Here is a 15,387-nt window from a genome sequence, read left to right on the forward strand (position 1 = left end):
GGACCCCCTCTTGGAAATGAGTAAGGTTTCTGTAGTGGTCAGTTGAATGGTTGAAGAGATGATGAAGCAAACTTGCTTGTTTTCAGCTATGGGAAGGAAAATACAGAGGATGTTTTAAAATGCCTTCCTCTTCAGTTTGCTTTTCCCAATCCAGCAATAAGCAAACAGCACTGCAGTAAGGAACGTCTCTCTGTTAGGAAACTAACCATCACTCAGCTGCAACCCACATGCCGTGTGCTGGGCTTTGGGAGAAGGGGAGCGGGGAGCGATACCCTGCTCTCTTGAAGCATCACCAAACGAGCTGTGTTTAAGGGAATGTGTAAGCTTCTCTTGGCTATGGCTGTATGTCGTCCTCCTTAGGCCGTTTGAGCAGAAGAGCTAAAAATACTGCTCGAGGAGCTGTGGCTCTGAATCCTTGTCCCTCTGAACCTGTCTCATCTGATGTGCAGGCAGCGTAGCTTTTTATGATCTGTGATCTCGGTGTAATCGTTTCACTAATGGGAGGTTCCAATCTCTGGCTCAGTGGAAATTAAATCATCAGTTCAATAAACTCTAATAATTTTTTTAGCAGGGCACTTCTTCTTGCTTTGATAATGGGAAAAAATGTGAAGCTCTGTGTAATATTCTGAAGTCTCACCGGTCTTTCACGATGCATTTAATCCTGCACAGCGTGCAAGAGTAAGACAGAAGGGAAGATCAGACTGTAATAAGAGAGGGAAAGAGCCTAAACTTTCAGTTTTCTGGGAAAATCCATAATTGTCATGATGTTTTTTGTTGTAAACATTTCTGTAAAATGAAATTCCAAAAAATGCTTTGATTTTGTTCAAGAGGTTTTGGGTTTGGTTTTGAAATCAGTGGTCAATTTGTCCTTTTAAACATACTGATACTCTCTTTTTTTGGCATTATTGAAATCTTCATTCAGGACTTGATTTTTCGTCTTTGTGAAATTTGTCCTGCCCAGGTCTGTAACTGAAGGCCTGAATCCAGGAATTCACTTCATTGTGTGCTTAACTTTACTCCTATTTTTATGTCCAGTGGAAATTAATGGGATTTAATGTGCTTGTCTACATCTGGACCATCAAAAATTAAAGCAAAGAAAAATAATCATTGAAGCTGGCTGTTGGAAATTAGATGTCAATCAAAAATTGATTTGGGTAACTCTTTGTGGAAATCATTAACAGTACGAAGAAGGCATTTTTGCTTTATGGATATTCTGTGCCTGGGGCATCCGTAATGTTTAGCTTTGCTATAAAACACTGCTGCAAACACGATGCTGACAACACGAGACTGACTTAGCAGTTACTTTCTTGTTTCTGCTATTTTATTAACTCTAAATCAAAAAAAAACCCTTCTGACACTTGAGAGTTTTCAGGAAGTGGGAGCAAGATGTACAGTTTTTGTATTGATATACTGGAACATTGTAGTGGTTTTGGTATTACATGGGGTCCGTGTTTCTGCTGCTTTGGCTACGCAGCTCGGGAAGCCTCGCTGAGAGGCGCCGGGCTTCTCTCGCCTGGGCTTTGCGCTGGCAGGTTGGGGTGTCCTGTTCCTTCCCAGTGCCTGCACCGATTCCTTCCTCTACACCTTGGAAATGTGGCTGTCGTAGTTTTGCTTAAAAATTTAATTGCTCGGGCTCCTAATCTGCAAAAACTTTGCTTCACAGAACTGTGGGAACGGTCTAGAGCTTTTTATTTATTTATGGCAGGCTTTAAATTGTAGGGCTATTGGGAAATACATTTAGGATGGTGGAATAACTTTCTGCTGGGTAGAAATTTGTATTTTGGCTCCTGAAACCATGTCCTCTGCTAACACACCGTACGCTCTGCTACCCGTATATGGTTGGAGAAGGGGCAGCCCCGTTCCTCGCAGGACCTCGCACCCCGTTTGCAGAGAGCCCGGGGCGCGGGGCTCCCTCGCCCAGGGACTGCGACGGCCGTGGCCTGCGTCTGGTGCAGCACCCCCGGGCTGGAGGCTGCCGCTTCGGCCTGCATCTCCTGCAGCACCCCGGGCTGGAGGCTGCCGCTTCGGCCTGCATCTCCTGCAGCACCCCGGGCTGGAGGCTGCCGCTTCGCAGTCGAGCTCGGCTGGTTGCTTAGCAGCTGCGGAGCTGCTGCAGTGCCAAGGTAAAGCTGCCGTGGGCCGGGGCTGCCCCTTCTGCACCAGCCTTGGGCTGGGTTGAGGCAGCGCTGGCCTCGCGAGGGACCTCCGGGAGGGACGGCGGGGCCAGGACCTCCAGCACGGCCAGGTAAGCTGCCCCTGCTCGGTGCTTGGCCCCTGCTAGCTGCCGGCAGCTCGGCTCTGCGCTGCGCAGGACGCGGCTCCGCGGGGGGAACGGTGCCGGCGTGGTCTGCTCGGTCTGCTCCCTCCCTGCGCACCCTGCTGCAGGAGCAGGAGCTGGCTGACCCCAGGAAATTTAACTCTCGCTGCCTTCGTTTATGACAGAAAGACTGCACACCTACAGTGCAACATTTAATGTTAAAATAGCGGGGGAGAAGTGTTGTCAAAGGCAGGACTACGATCATTTGGCAGATAGGTTTGTTCTTTGCATGGGCAGCGTGCGAGATTGTGTTGAAATGTCCTCTGAAGTGCAGCAGGCAGAAGCAAATAAGGGATTGTGGCGATTTCTCAGTCTGTTATTTCCGACACTGGTGACTAAACCTGGCTCAGCTGAAGGCCATACTGGCAGCTTACCAAGAGAGCAAGAGCCGCTGTAGAGCAAAAAACAGAGAAAATTGGAGAAGCTGTCATCTTTGGGGAGATTCTTGGACCTGCAGTCCTGCTTTTGTTTTTCTCCTGTAGACCAAAATCCAAATGACAAAAGTTACAGAAATGGCACGGCGTTTATGTCATGTGTAGATACCTCTGTAGGCTTCTGAAACCCAGACCACTTTTTGTATGAAAGCAGAGTTGCTTGGTACAGTACACAACTTGGAGCCGTCACATTAATTTGGCAGAAAATAGCTAGTACGCTGGATTATAGGATTTACATTTACAATTGTGTTACAAGCTTTGGATATTAGTAGAAAAGTAATGCTTCCAGCTATGTAAGTGATTTCAGGGTGTAGCAGGTCGTGGTGGGGAAGCTGGCCGTGCTTTTTGGTCACCCAGGCGAAGAGGCCCCGTGTCCGCGTCTCCGTCGGGCTCGCACAGCCACGGCAGCAGGTCCGGGAACACGCCGTGCAGCCGTGTTCCCCGCCGACAACCAGAACCGCGCCGTACACCGTGCGTCCCCCTGCTTTCTGGACTGGCTGCCAGGCATCACTCCCTCAATTTTAATCCGTGGCTGCGTAACTTGGAGAGACCTGATTCCTTCACTTGGCATCTTCTGAGCCCTCGCACTGCCGGCATTGCCGTGCTCCGGGAGCACCCGGCGCGCCGCAGCGGGGCTGACATCTGTTGCACGCTCCGCTGTTTCCCTCCCCCTTTCCCTAGGGAGGCAGCTGCATGTGGAGTGCGAAGCCCTGGGTGTAAATCCGGCGGAGATATTTTCTTTTTAAATACGGCCGTGGTGTTGTTTTGGGGAAAGAAAGATTGAAGAAGTGCTTTGCCCTTCAAACAGAGGGTGGGGAGGCTTTGTGGAGGTCTGTGGTCACTGGTTCAGCGTCCACAGCTGTACAACAGAAACGTGTCTTCTCCGGGGCTGCATGGGAGTGTTGAGAGGATTAATGACTGTGCGTGAAGTGCTTTGACCTGTAAACTGCTGCATTATTACAAGACTTTTTTATTGATCATAATAGGCCGTTGAAGCATTTAGAAGTAGTCATTAAGTATTAAAAGCTTCACAAAGTAAATTATGCTGTGCTGCCATGGTCTCTTCCTTGTCCCCCCAAGGAATATATATGTATCTTGTCCGTGTTTTTAACTGGGGAAATGATCTGCACTTAGGAGTAAATCTTCAGCTAGTGTTGTTATTCATTATAGATTTTTTTTTTTTAATTCAACAGAAGATTTGCCTGGGGCATCTGGCAGAAATATTGCAAGCTCCAGTGCTGCCTTCAGATCCTTGTTTGCGTGTTCTTCTATCTATGTAGAATGTAATTTCAGGCTATTTATACAATCATTTTGTGATTTACATTTGTGCAAAGACACCTTGTTTACGAAAGTGCTACAAAGTCCTTGTCAGACAGGTGCAAGTTAAAAGCTTTGGATGGGTCCCATAACTGCTGGGCCACATCCAGCCCCGCTGGTGTGGGATTAAAACAGGAGCACTAGCAGCAGGGTTGAGCGTGAGTGGCTGTCTGCACGTTAAAACACAAAAATATTGTTAAGGCGTTTTCATCACTTCCAAATGTTTTGCAGAATGGGATTGCCCGATCTGTCGGTTACTTGCAGAAGAGTTGTCCTTTTCCTCATCTAACCAGCACGGGTGGGTGTGTAACGCTGTGCTGCTGTCCTCTGTTCGCACAGGGAAGGAGCTGGATCGTGAAGCGGAGTTACGAAGACTTCAGAGTTCTCGATAAACATCTTCACCTGTGTATTTACGACCGGCGTTTCTCCCAGCTCTCAGAGCTACCCCGCTCCGATGCCCTGAAGGACAGTCCAGAAGTAAGTTACCAGCTCTGCAGGCATTCAAAGCTCGGTCCCCAGCAAGGGGATGGCAGATATTTTCGAGTATGGACACGGTGGTTTTAATGTGGCCCGAGTTAGATTTGGAGATTAATTAGAAGTAATATAACCAGTGTGTGTTTCCTACACGTTGATTTCCGTGGTTTAAAGGGAAATGGCCTGCGAGTTCGTACGAATTACTGTGCCTCTAAATGTGGGGTGATTGTGAAGAGAATCAGGAAGGAGGCTGCACCGTTAGTACCTTAGATAAGAATTTTGGTATGCCTTTGGAAATTTTTTCGGTGATGCAGATATTTGCTGACTTAACATTATCAATTTAACGTTCCTGGGAAATCGTGCTGTTCTGGGACTACAGCACTGCAAGAGTAATACCACTTGGAATGCTAGATTGTATTTATAAACTGAAAATTACTGAAGTTGGCTTTTATGAGCATTGACATTAGTGTAATATTTAAATTGTATTTAAAAATCTTAGAGAGTGCTTTTTCCTACGTGAGTAAGAGGTATTTTTCATTTCTTGTCTTACCACCTTCGCTCGGAAAACGATGAGTCTTTGCTGTTGATAACTCGGGGATTTGTTCATGCCCAAAATAATTTTCTGGGAAGTAGCAGGTGCATCTTGACTGCATCATTTAGAAAGACGAGGACGGGGAGACAATGCAATGTGTGGCCACAGAAGGTTATTTGAGCCAGCAGAGCATGACAAAACAGCCTCTGTTAGGCCTCAGTCTGTCTGTGGGAAGAGCGTGCATCACAGCCACAGACAGCGCCCATTGCTGCGTTACACAGGTCACTGCTCTCGGGGACCTTTGCTTGTGTGTTTGCCCCCTGCCATCAAGCACAAGTACGAAAAAATCCTGACACGCTGTGTTGGAAGGCTAATGTTGCCTGCCCACAAGATGTGTAGCTGAAAAGGGAGATCAGAAAATTGAAGCCATTCCAAGCATTCAAAGCAGAATCTATCCAGGATGTATAAATCAGAGTCCGTGCTCTCAGTGCCAACCGGGTGAGGATTGATTGCTTTCGAGCTACACACAATGGCTGAAATCAGTACCCCACTGAAGTCTACAGGGCTTTCGCCATTGGATATGGGAGACTGATAATGCTTTTCCATTGCTCGTCAGAGAATGTGATTTATTAGTTGCTTTGATTTCATGCAGGTTATTTCTGAAGAGGATTTGAGGTTATTAGTCTCTTAAATTCAACAGAAGAAGCAATATTCAGGATAATAAATTCCTGCATTCATTTTTTGAAATTATATTTTAAGCACTCCTGTCTCTTAAATCTTCGTTTGTTCAGCTGATCAAATACATTTAATATGTACCTTATATCACGAGGCTGAAGATCTGCATTGTGTCCGTAAGCACAGAAGACGCAAAGATGTTGAACAGCTCTACTGCTCTGTGGAATGGAATTCTGCAGCTGTGTGTGTCTCGTGCTGTATTTTTATTTTGAATTGACCACATTTGAGCAGATGTTTGGGGAAAACTGTTTTAAACAGTCTTACAAACTCTGGGCTACAGTATTGCTTTATAACACCGTCGGTGAAGCTGAGGAAAGACCTTACCAGCGTCTCTTTTATGAAAGCAAGTTTATTGTTACATAAGGGACATTGCTAAGTGTATTTTTAAAACCCTCTTCTTCTATTTGAAATATTACTCTCACCAAGGGGTCAGTCTGAGTTGCCACATTCTTAAGGGTTTGCAAGTGGGTGGAAATGGCAGTCAGTGTTTTTTTTTGTTGGTTTTTTTTTTTTTTTTTGCTAAATGGTTCTCAGATGTGTTTGATGACCATAATACAAATGATTTGTTTGTGGATGAAATTCACAATGAGAGGAGGGCTTTAGATTTAAAGTATCCTGACAGGGGAAATTACTAAAAACCTACTATCTTTAAAAAATTACATTATTACTTTCACAGGGAGCTGCTCCTTTAGATACTTTTTTCTGTGAAAGCATTGCTACACACCGTGTATAGCTTGCTCCTCTCCAAATGACAGATCTCTTTGCAAAAGGGAATATGTTTCTGTAACACTTGCCTGTGCCGGGGGATAACTTCTGGTAGTTCTGAAGAGGTCTGTCAAAGCTAAAGTGTGTGAACAGAAAACCTGTATGCGTGTTTCTTTTCTCTTCCAGCTTGTCAGCCAAATGCTGATGTCTTATCTGGCCCGTCTCTCGGCCATCGCAGGCAACAAGATAAACTGCGGGCCTGCTCTCACATGGATGGAGGTATAGTATGAAGTTCTTTGTTTCGTGACCTTAATGAGCAGAGCAAGGCACAGATGTGCTCTTCTACCTTTCCAGAGAGGTATAATCCTTCCAGATCTATTGGTGTCACTGAAAAACTGTCCTAAAAGCTTGATTTCCTTGCTATAGGCATGTAGGTGGCCACAAGAAAGGTATAGTACAAACTGAATCGGATCCCGTGTTACAGAAATGCAGGAGCTATTTTTGTCTTCTGCTTGGATTATGTCTCTCAAAGACATGTCATTCTTCTGATATCACAAAGTAGCATAAAGTGGCAGTTCTAGCGCAGCAGGGATTAGGCCAGCAGACCACCTAGGCGAGTACAGCCCACGGCTGGAGTCCCCAGGTGACAGGTAGCAGGAAGCGAACGCATTCTTAGCTCTTTTTTTGGCAAGACAATAGTGCAAGCGCACTAAACGTAAAACTGTTGGAGCTAAGTTATGCTGTTTGTCTGTCCTCTTCCCGCTCTCCCCCCTCCCCCTGCCCCCTGTAATAGCTGCAGAAACAATAAATATTATCTGCTCCTGTTTGCCGTCGCTGTTGGCTGAACCGCTCAACAGAGCCTGCTTTGTGCTTGCAGTGGCACGGTTTGTGTATTGTGAAGTGCAGCTGTAGCTTTGGTTTCTCTGTTAATGGTCTTCTACCATCTGAAACAATAGACCTTCTCGGGCAAAGAGCGCAGGAAAGAATGGGGCTAAATGATCAAGGCCACCTGTCCGTGTCAGCGATGCCGTTGCTGATTAGTCTGGGAGGAGATGTGTGTGTCTCTGCATTGCCTGGTGATGCTGCTGCACACCAGGAGCACAAACAACTAGACTTGCAGTTCATTTTCATAAATGCTTGTGATAAGGACTGAGTGCATTTCCTGCAGGTTTCCCTGCTGATATGCTCCTCACCCTTGGGATGAGACAAATCCTGGAAACCTCAGAATGAAGGGAGAAAGGAGGTTAGAGAGAAAAATGAAACTATTGTCTTTACAGCAACACAGTGAAGTACAGACTGCAGGAAGTCTACTTTACATACTGCACTTGCTGCAATGCCATTTGAATTCTCTAGAATAACCTTTTCAATTAACTGAGATCCTTGCAAAATTTTACAGGGGCACAAAAATCTAGAAATTTTGAAAGCAGGCCAATGGTTGCAGCAAAGGGGCGCAGCCATGTTTTCTTAAAATAAAAAGAAATATAAAGGTGGGAGAAAGCTGAAAGTGCCACAAGTTTCCAGTTTGGCAGCATTTCCCCCTTACCTCAGCACCTCTCCTTGAACATTAGAACACTTCGCAGAGAATTATTGTAGTCGTCTTTGTGTTGTCCTTTTAAATACTTCAGGAAAAACAATACAATTCAGTGATAAAGGGAGGTGCCAACACTCACTATCATGCTGTTGTTTGCATGTAGAGATGTTTAAATACAACATTTTTGCCATTAACTGGATGTCAGGGGACATACGACCTTCTGAAATACGCTTTATGAATTGTTCTTCTTCTTCATTTCTGTGTGTGCTGTGCCCTACAATGTCTCTCCGTGCTGATCTCCTCAGGGGGCCCCCAAGCTGTGCTGTCTCTGTGAATCAGCTTGAAATCTCTGCCATGTATGAGCACCAATAAAATGCCTGCTCACTTGTCCTCAGCTGCCTCACAGTCCCCTGTGTTCTTTGTTTCAGATTGATAACAAGGGGAATCACCTGCTAGTCCATGAGGAGTCATCCATTAATGTTCCTGCTATTGCTGCTGCCCATGTTATTAAGAGATACATTGCTCAGGCAGCAGATGAACTGTCCTTTGAGGTGAGTAATTAAAGAAGCTTACATTCTTTGTTGTCATATACAGGAGAGCGTAACGTGTGTGTGCATCAGGAATACACTCAGGCACCTTCGGAATGTTTTGTGAGGTGAAGCTTAGAAGATTCAGTTAAATATTAGACTTGCACTCGGTTGGCTACAGGGAGGAGTTCAGTCATCTATAAAATACAGCTTTACTTGACATTAGTGTCTTCTGATTAAACAGATACTGCCAAGTATTCTAGCCTGGTCTCAGAGCAGCAGCAGACCCTGCATAGTTTGTCCTGCACAGTGCATTAAAAGTATGTTAAATCTGTTCAGGAAGGCTGTCCACATATGTGTGTTTGTGGACACATGCCAATTTAATTATTCACTGGCCAGTTCTGTACAACCTGTGTTACTATTAGCAAGTCCATGTCTAAAACCATTTTTAAGAACTTCTGCTCCCATGGAGTGTAAAGAACCAGATTGTCAAAGAATTTAGTACTTAAGGGGCAAGTGATAATCCAAATCTCTTCTGAAAATCTTACCTGATGCAGAGCAGGAGTTGCCGTGAGGCAAAGTTCTTGCAGGTCAGGCCCTGGAATCCTTTGGGTGTCTGGTTCTCCCTGTCCTTTTTATCCAAAAAGCAGCATTTTGTGCTCTGATAGTGTGCAGTGGCAATATCAATGGAATGTTTGTAGTGTTACATAAAGGAAGTGTAAAGGAAAATAGTTAGTGCCCAAAGGTGTTTTTGAGATCACATTCTGAGCATGCAGCACAGGAAGTAAAACTAATAGTGATAGTCTGTTGCTGCCAGGGCTTTGCTCATATTCAAAATCGAGGCAATTATTAGTGTGCACCAAAGAAATGAGCTAATCAGAAAGACATATGGGCATGTCATCTTCCAAGTTAAAATGCATGCAGAACAGGGTACAGGCTGTTTGTCAGTCTCTCGGTATTAATAAAAGCATTAGGGTGGCAGTCCCTGCTTGTAAATCTTACAACTCAGAGCCAGCAGGCTAAGTTGGCCTTACAACTGTCATGCAGTTGGGCAAGTTGTTATGAGGCATAGTAAGCAAGCAGGGAACCCAAGGCACGTGTTTCTTTCCAAGTTTGTGCAGGGAGAAACCTTGGCAGAATAGAAATGGAACGGGTTCAGTAGCTTCACAATGTTGTGTTCTGTTCCCTAACCCACACTACAGTTTTATATTTAAGCTATTGTTAATTTCTAATAAGCAGTTGTGAAAGTAGCTAACTGGTATTTGCTCCTCAGTAGTAAGGAAAATGTCTGGTTTCTCTGCTCATTGTGGTGACAGCATAGTTTCCTTGAAGGGAATTTGCTCTGCTGTTGGTTTGCTGTTCCCTTGAGCAAATCACTTCACCTCCCTGTGTCTCAGCTAGCTCTATCTGAAAAAATGGGGATCTGTTATATTCTTTGTAAAGCACTTTGGGATCCATCATTGTGAAATACCAGGTGAGAGATAGGCATTAGTGTTAACAGCTTTTGCTATACCCAGCTACAGTGTTTGCTTAGGTTCTGCCTTGTCTGCTCTGGCCTGTCTCATTTTCTGGTACACAGGCCACACAGATTCTCACCAAGCTGATTTTAGTACTGATTATACTGATTTTCATTTCAGCTCTTGCAGTATTACATTTTTATGGGTTTTAGTAAAGCTTCAGATAACCTGTTTTGTCTCCCTTAATAATGCTCATTTTGTTAATAATGGTCGTTAATGATGGTTGCAGTAACACCACACCGCCTCTCCTCTGTTCATTTTCTAATTAAGAAAAATATGTCTTGGTCAGTTTGTGAACACTAAAGGGAGCCTTTAAGTTTTTGCCATGAACAGAAACAAGCAGATACATGTCGATGCCTACATATGCGTACTGTAAGGCTTGTAGTAAAAATTAGTTCAGCTACTTGAGAATATTTTCCAAAGTGTTTTATGCTATCCCTGCAAACTTACATGTGCAGTTTAATCACAACACTTCTGTACCCGTTGGCAGAGAGCCTGTGGCTTTTGAGGATTGTTTCCTTATGAACAGCTGTATCCTGTATGTTGTATAATGCAGTAACTCCTCTGCCTCACAGCTCAATTTTGCAAAGGCAGCTCTCTCAAGATTTGCACTGGTGCAATTGCTCACAAGCATTAGGGTTTTGTGCAGTGCTGCAGAATGCAGTCATTTGAATTGTGCTTGCCGCCCGGCTGCACTGCGAGCTGTGACTGACGTTGCTGTTCTCTTACAGGTGGGAGACATAGTCTCTGTTATTGACATGCCCCCAAAGGAGCTGACCACATGGTGGAGAGGCAAGCATGGATTTCAGGTAGGCACAAGTTTCAGACCTGACAATGCAACTCAAGTAAAGTCAGGATACTTAGCTTAGAACTGCTGTGCCTGTGCAGGATCGCTTATGGATATAAACAGTGAACCTGCATTGGTGTAAGAGGACTTTCCCTTTTGCTCTGGACTTGGGCTAGAGCAGAAGTGTGACCTTCATCTCCTTACCTAACTTTGCGAGGTAGGGGTAGCTGGGACCCTTTGATGCTGATCAACAACTGGACTGATGCTAGCGGAAGCTTATACTGCACCCCGTGAGACAGGTGATGCCATTCTTTCCACTATCTAACACTAAGTCGGGCAGAACATGGCAGACTCGCAGAAAGCCAGTTGGTAAGGCTCTGCCACTGACTTGGACAAGCCACTCAACTGATCTGTGCTTTCATGTCTACATTTATTAGAAAGTTTTAATGTTACTAGCACTGTAAATGTTACAGCAGAGAAATTTACATTGAATTTGCAAAAGATACTAAACTGACCTTTGACTTAGGTACCGAAACCTTTGAGTTGAAGTGGCACTTTCCTTCCAAAACAGTTGTTATTCTGTCCCTTGGATCTTCTCATTAGGAAATTAAAACAAAAAGTCTTTATTTACATAACAAAGCCCCAAAGCTACTGAAGGGTGGGGTAACTGACTTCCTACCTCCTCACGCTGCAGTGTCTCACTGTTTGAGCTCCTTTCAAGCAGGAGGAATTTTCATACTGCTTTTGCTCTCTGTAAGTAGGTGGAATTTTGAGTTTGCTCTGGAGAGGGTCAGAATTGACCAAACACTTGTATGTTTTGGCCTACAAAGTCTTCTCAAAGTACCTCAGATTTTCCCTGACAGACCTTCCTGTGCCAGATCCAGGGTATGGTTCTGCTGTCATTAATACCAGGGCTGTGTGCAGTGCAAGTGCCATCTGAATGGAGTGTTGGTTATATGATTGCATTTCTGTCCGATGAGCCGGAGCATGAGATACAGCTTTTGTTGGCTTTATATCAGGTGTGGGAGTTCTGATAATATCTCGTTTGTAAAATAAGAGTAGCGTGGTCATACGATAAGGGCTCTGAAATTAAGCTGGTTTCTGGTGTTAGCGCACCAGTATTTCTTGAACAGACTTGACTGTTCTTCTAGCTTTGAACTGTGTCTTTGCAGGACTTTTGTTCTAAACTTAGAATCCCTAAAGCTGTACTTTCTGTACTATGAAAAACGAGTACAATGCTTCGGTACTACTTGGAATGATCAGTCTGTGTGCAGCTCTCAAGGGAGTCAGTAAAACCAAACAAAAAGATGTGGTGATGTGTGTGTGAGTGCAGACACTTTGTACAAAGCTGATTGTGTCCCCTGTAGGACAGGGGTTCTGTTATTCGGTGCAAGCTCCCTGCTCGCCATCAGGCTGGTTGCAGTTGTGACTAGATGTGAAGAGCACCACTAGTGATTAAAGACACAAGAGGTGAGGGAGCTATTTTGCAGTTTGTCGCTGCCGTCTGTCTCGGATCAGAGCAATGCTGTTGTGCTTTCCCAGCATAAAGATTTGTTGATGAGCAAAGCACTTGAAAAGCAGTTGTCTGTATCCGTGCAGTCAGTACCCTGACACAACAGTCCTGAACAGCTGCAGAAATAAGGCGCCGTATTTTTGCTTAACAGAAAATTCGGGGTGGAATAATCCTGCATGTTAGCTTGTAAGCAAGAGCCTTCACAATGCGAATCAGGTCGTGGCCACTGGACTGCAAGACTGGAAATACTGCAGCTATCATGTACTTTTCAGTATTTCGGTATTTGTGTTTGCACAAATGCAGAAAATGAAGTTAGCGTCCTTTAAGAAGGTACTGCCTGTCAGCTGAGATAGGGTGACAGACCATCTGTACGCTTTTTGCTCCTGCTGACTGCAGAGTAAAGCTGGTTAGCTCAGAGGTGGGGTTCAACAGCTGTATCTCAGTCGACAGGCAGTAATTTCATAAGCTATGCTAACTCAGTTATAACTGCATAAACATATCTCTTCACACAACCATGGATCTGATTTGCAGAGGAGTGCATTTTTCCTCTGAGTCGACAGTTTTTGTCATTTCTTTGAAATGTACTTATCAGAGCTTTTTATTTTCATGAAACACCATCAGCTATCAAGAGATGCAAATTCTAGGGTTGTACAAAGAGGGAGAGGGTTTTTTAACCCCTGTTTCAAGTTTAAGGCCCGTAAGCTGTGAGTGTATACAAAAAGTCCATTTCCTGATGCAATGCGGTTTTTCGATCGCACTAACTACTGCAGCAAAAAGAGAACTTGGAAAAAGGAAATTTTTCTCTGATGTTAATACACCAGACCTAGAGATGCGTTGCAGTTTAGTATCATCAATTAATACTTAAAAAGTATTAATTATATATTATAGGTGAAGGACGTTGTTCTAGTAATATATGCAAGAACCAATAAAGCTGTGCAACCTTTTCAGTTTGTTATAGGTAAACAATTCTGTTCCCATTTAGGAACAACAGCCTTTGTAAAAGTGATAGCAATCTGCTGAGCTAGTCGTTTTAATTAATAAATCAACGAAGACTGTCTTGCCAGATTGTTGAGATTCTGAGATCAGCTGTCCTGCAGGGAGCAAGGACTTGCTTGTAACATTACACAGTCTGTGAAATCCATAGTAGTGCGTTGCTGACAGTATCCAAATCTTCAGAAAGGGCTTTGAGCCTTCTCTCTTATCTTGAAGCAAATCGTCATTGGCGTAGACACCTGCGCTTCTGGCAGTGGTGTCCCAAGGATGAGATGTAGGACAAGATATACTTGGTGGGTTTCATTTTTTGAAATATCCTTTAATAGTCTGGCCTTTACGGTGGAAGCCTTTGGGAAGTCTTTCAGGTGATTGCCTGTGCATGGTAAATTCATGCTGCAGGACTGGAAATGCAGGACACCCACCGAGCACGCGGCTCCCTGAGAGTGCAGTGGTCTTCGAGGAGCTGCGGTCCTTCGTACAGCAGCTTTCAGATCTGAGTCAGCTCCATCTTGGGATTTTTTCCCTATTTGATGTCACGTATAAAGTTAAGCCGTTGAGCAGTTTTCTCTGATCAAAGAAGTGGATGGTATAAACAAAAAATATATCTCCACTAACTTGATTTGATTGCTTCGTTTGTTCCTTCGCTCTCGGAATGGTAGAATACGCACCTACTTGAAGTGTAATGCCAGCCCTTCTACCACTGATTATTCATATCTGCACAGAATGAGAAGTTTAAGCAAATATACTGAAGTGTGTTCAAGACATCTGGGAGAAAAAAGGGTTTGTTTTCAGAAGGCCAAAAAAATGAAGCAACCGCGCGACTCAGAATGACTGAAGTCAGGAGGGGAATTCAGAAGAAATGCAAATACAGAGGAATCTGTCACGAAGTGTAGCTGGAGGGACAAGGTCTCGAATGAAATGAGGCAACTGGTAGAGATGTTGAGAAAAGGAAGGAGAATTAAAGGAAAAATTGTAAAGAAATTTAGTAAATTGGAAGGAAATTTAATTCTGCACCACTTAAGCATCCTGGCTGCCTCATGCAGGCCTAGGAATCTGAGGGAAAGTAGCTTGATTTTTATGTGCAAGATACCCAAATCCTGCGATAGCAGTCTTTTCTGGAAATCTTTTTAGTGGAAAGCACACATTAACAGTACATGAGTCTGTATGGATAATGTCTGTGAAGTTACCTGACGCCTAGGAGAAGCACAGACAGGCTGAAGATGATATGAGCGAGATCACAGGCAGCGAGTGGTCACTTCAGGGGCTCTGGGTCCGGCTGTGAGGCCTCCCTTTCCCTCAGAATATTGTAAGGCCAGTCTCAAGTTTTTCTTGCTTTGTTTGGTGTGGTTAATCCCTCCCAGCTCCCTAATCTTCACCTGGAAAGCTTAGACCACAGACGAATTTTCATGTCTGACAAAATATGCCATGTTTCCTTAGTGCCGAATTATTAGCCTGGAGAGATGGATTGCTAGCTACGTCGAATGTCTCATAACTCACGGAGCTGTAATTTGTTGTGGAAAAAACTGTCTTGCTGTGCTCCAGTACAGAACAGTGTTTACAGAAGAGTTTTCCTTAGCCCCATCCCCTGAATGGGCACAACCAGGTGGGGAGAAAAAAAGGAGCTCTTGAAGACCAAATGTTTGTTCATGGGACTTGTCGGGTCGTGGCTTCTTGCTAGGGACGGAGGAAGGCGTTACCACATGGGCCACAATTTGGATTGCAAACCATGCCTTGGTAGGAGCAGAGCAAGGTAACACCTTGTAGAAAAGAATGATTTCTTGACTTTAGGGCATTGACCTGTTTTTGTGTGTTTAAAGCAGCTGTGACTCTGTACGTATTTGCAGAAGTGCATGCATTCCTGCATGCCCCCATCTGTTAAAGCACACAAAGACTTTCCTCTGTGTTATATCAATTAACGAGATGAAGGTCTACAGATGTCCGCCAAAAAGCAAACCTGAGAGGTTGCAGGTATGTTCAACTTGAACGGCAGCTTTGGTTCGTTATG

The 15,387-nt window shown here is 44.3% G+C and overlaps 1 protein-coding gene across 9 annotated transcripts in view; it reads left to right on the forward strand.

The window, feature by feature from the left end:
* The window catches only part of ARHGAP32 (Rho GTPase activating protein 32), a 262,127-nt gene that overhangs the window by 172,479 nt on the left and 74,261 nt on the right, over window positions 1-15,387 (forward strand). For all 9 annotated transcript variants that reach the window (XM_080567501.1, XM_080567509.1, XM_080567507.1 and 6 more), the window contains 4 exons: window positions 4,408-4,545; window positions 6,701-6,793; window positions 8,474-8,596; window positions 10,821-10,898. In XM_080567501.1, coding sequence (XP_080423627.1) covers window positions 4,408-4,545; window positions 6,701-6,793; window positions 8,474-8,596; window positions 10,821-10,898 — 432 coding nt within the window. The remainder of the gene's footprint in view (window positions 1-4,407; window positions 4,546-6,700; window positions 6,794-8,473; window positions 8,597-10,820; window positions 10,899-15,387) is intronic.

The sequence above is a fragment of the Anser brachyrhynchus genome, assembly GCF_964034855.1.
Source record: "Anser brachyrhynchus genome assembly, chromosome: 25".
NCBI lineage: Eukaryota > Metazoa > Chordata > Aves > Anseriformes > Anatidae > Anser > Anser brachyrhynchus.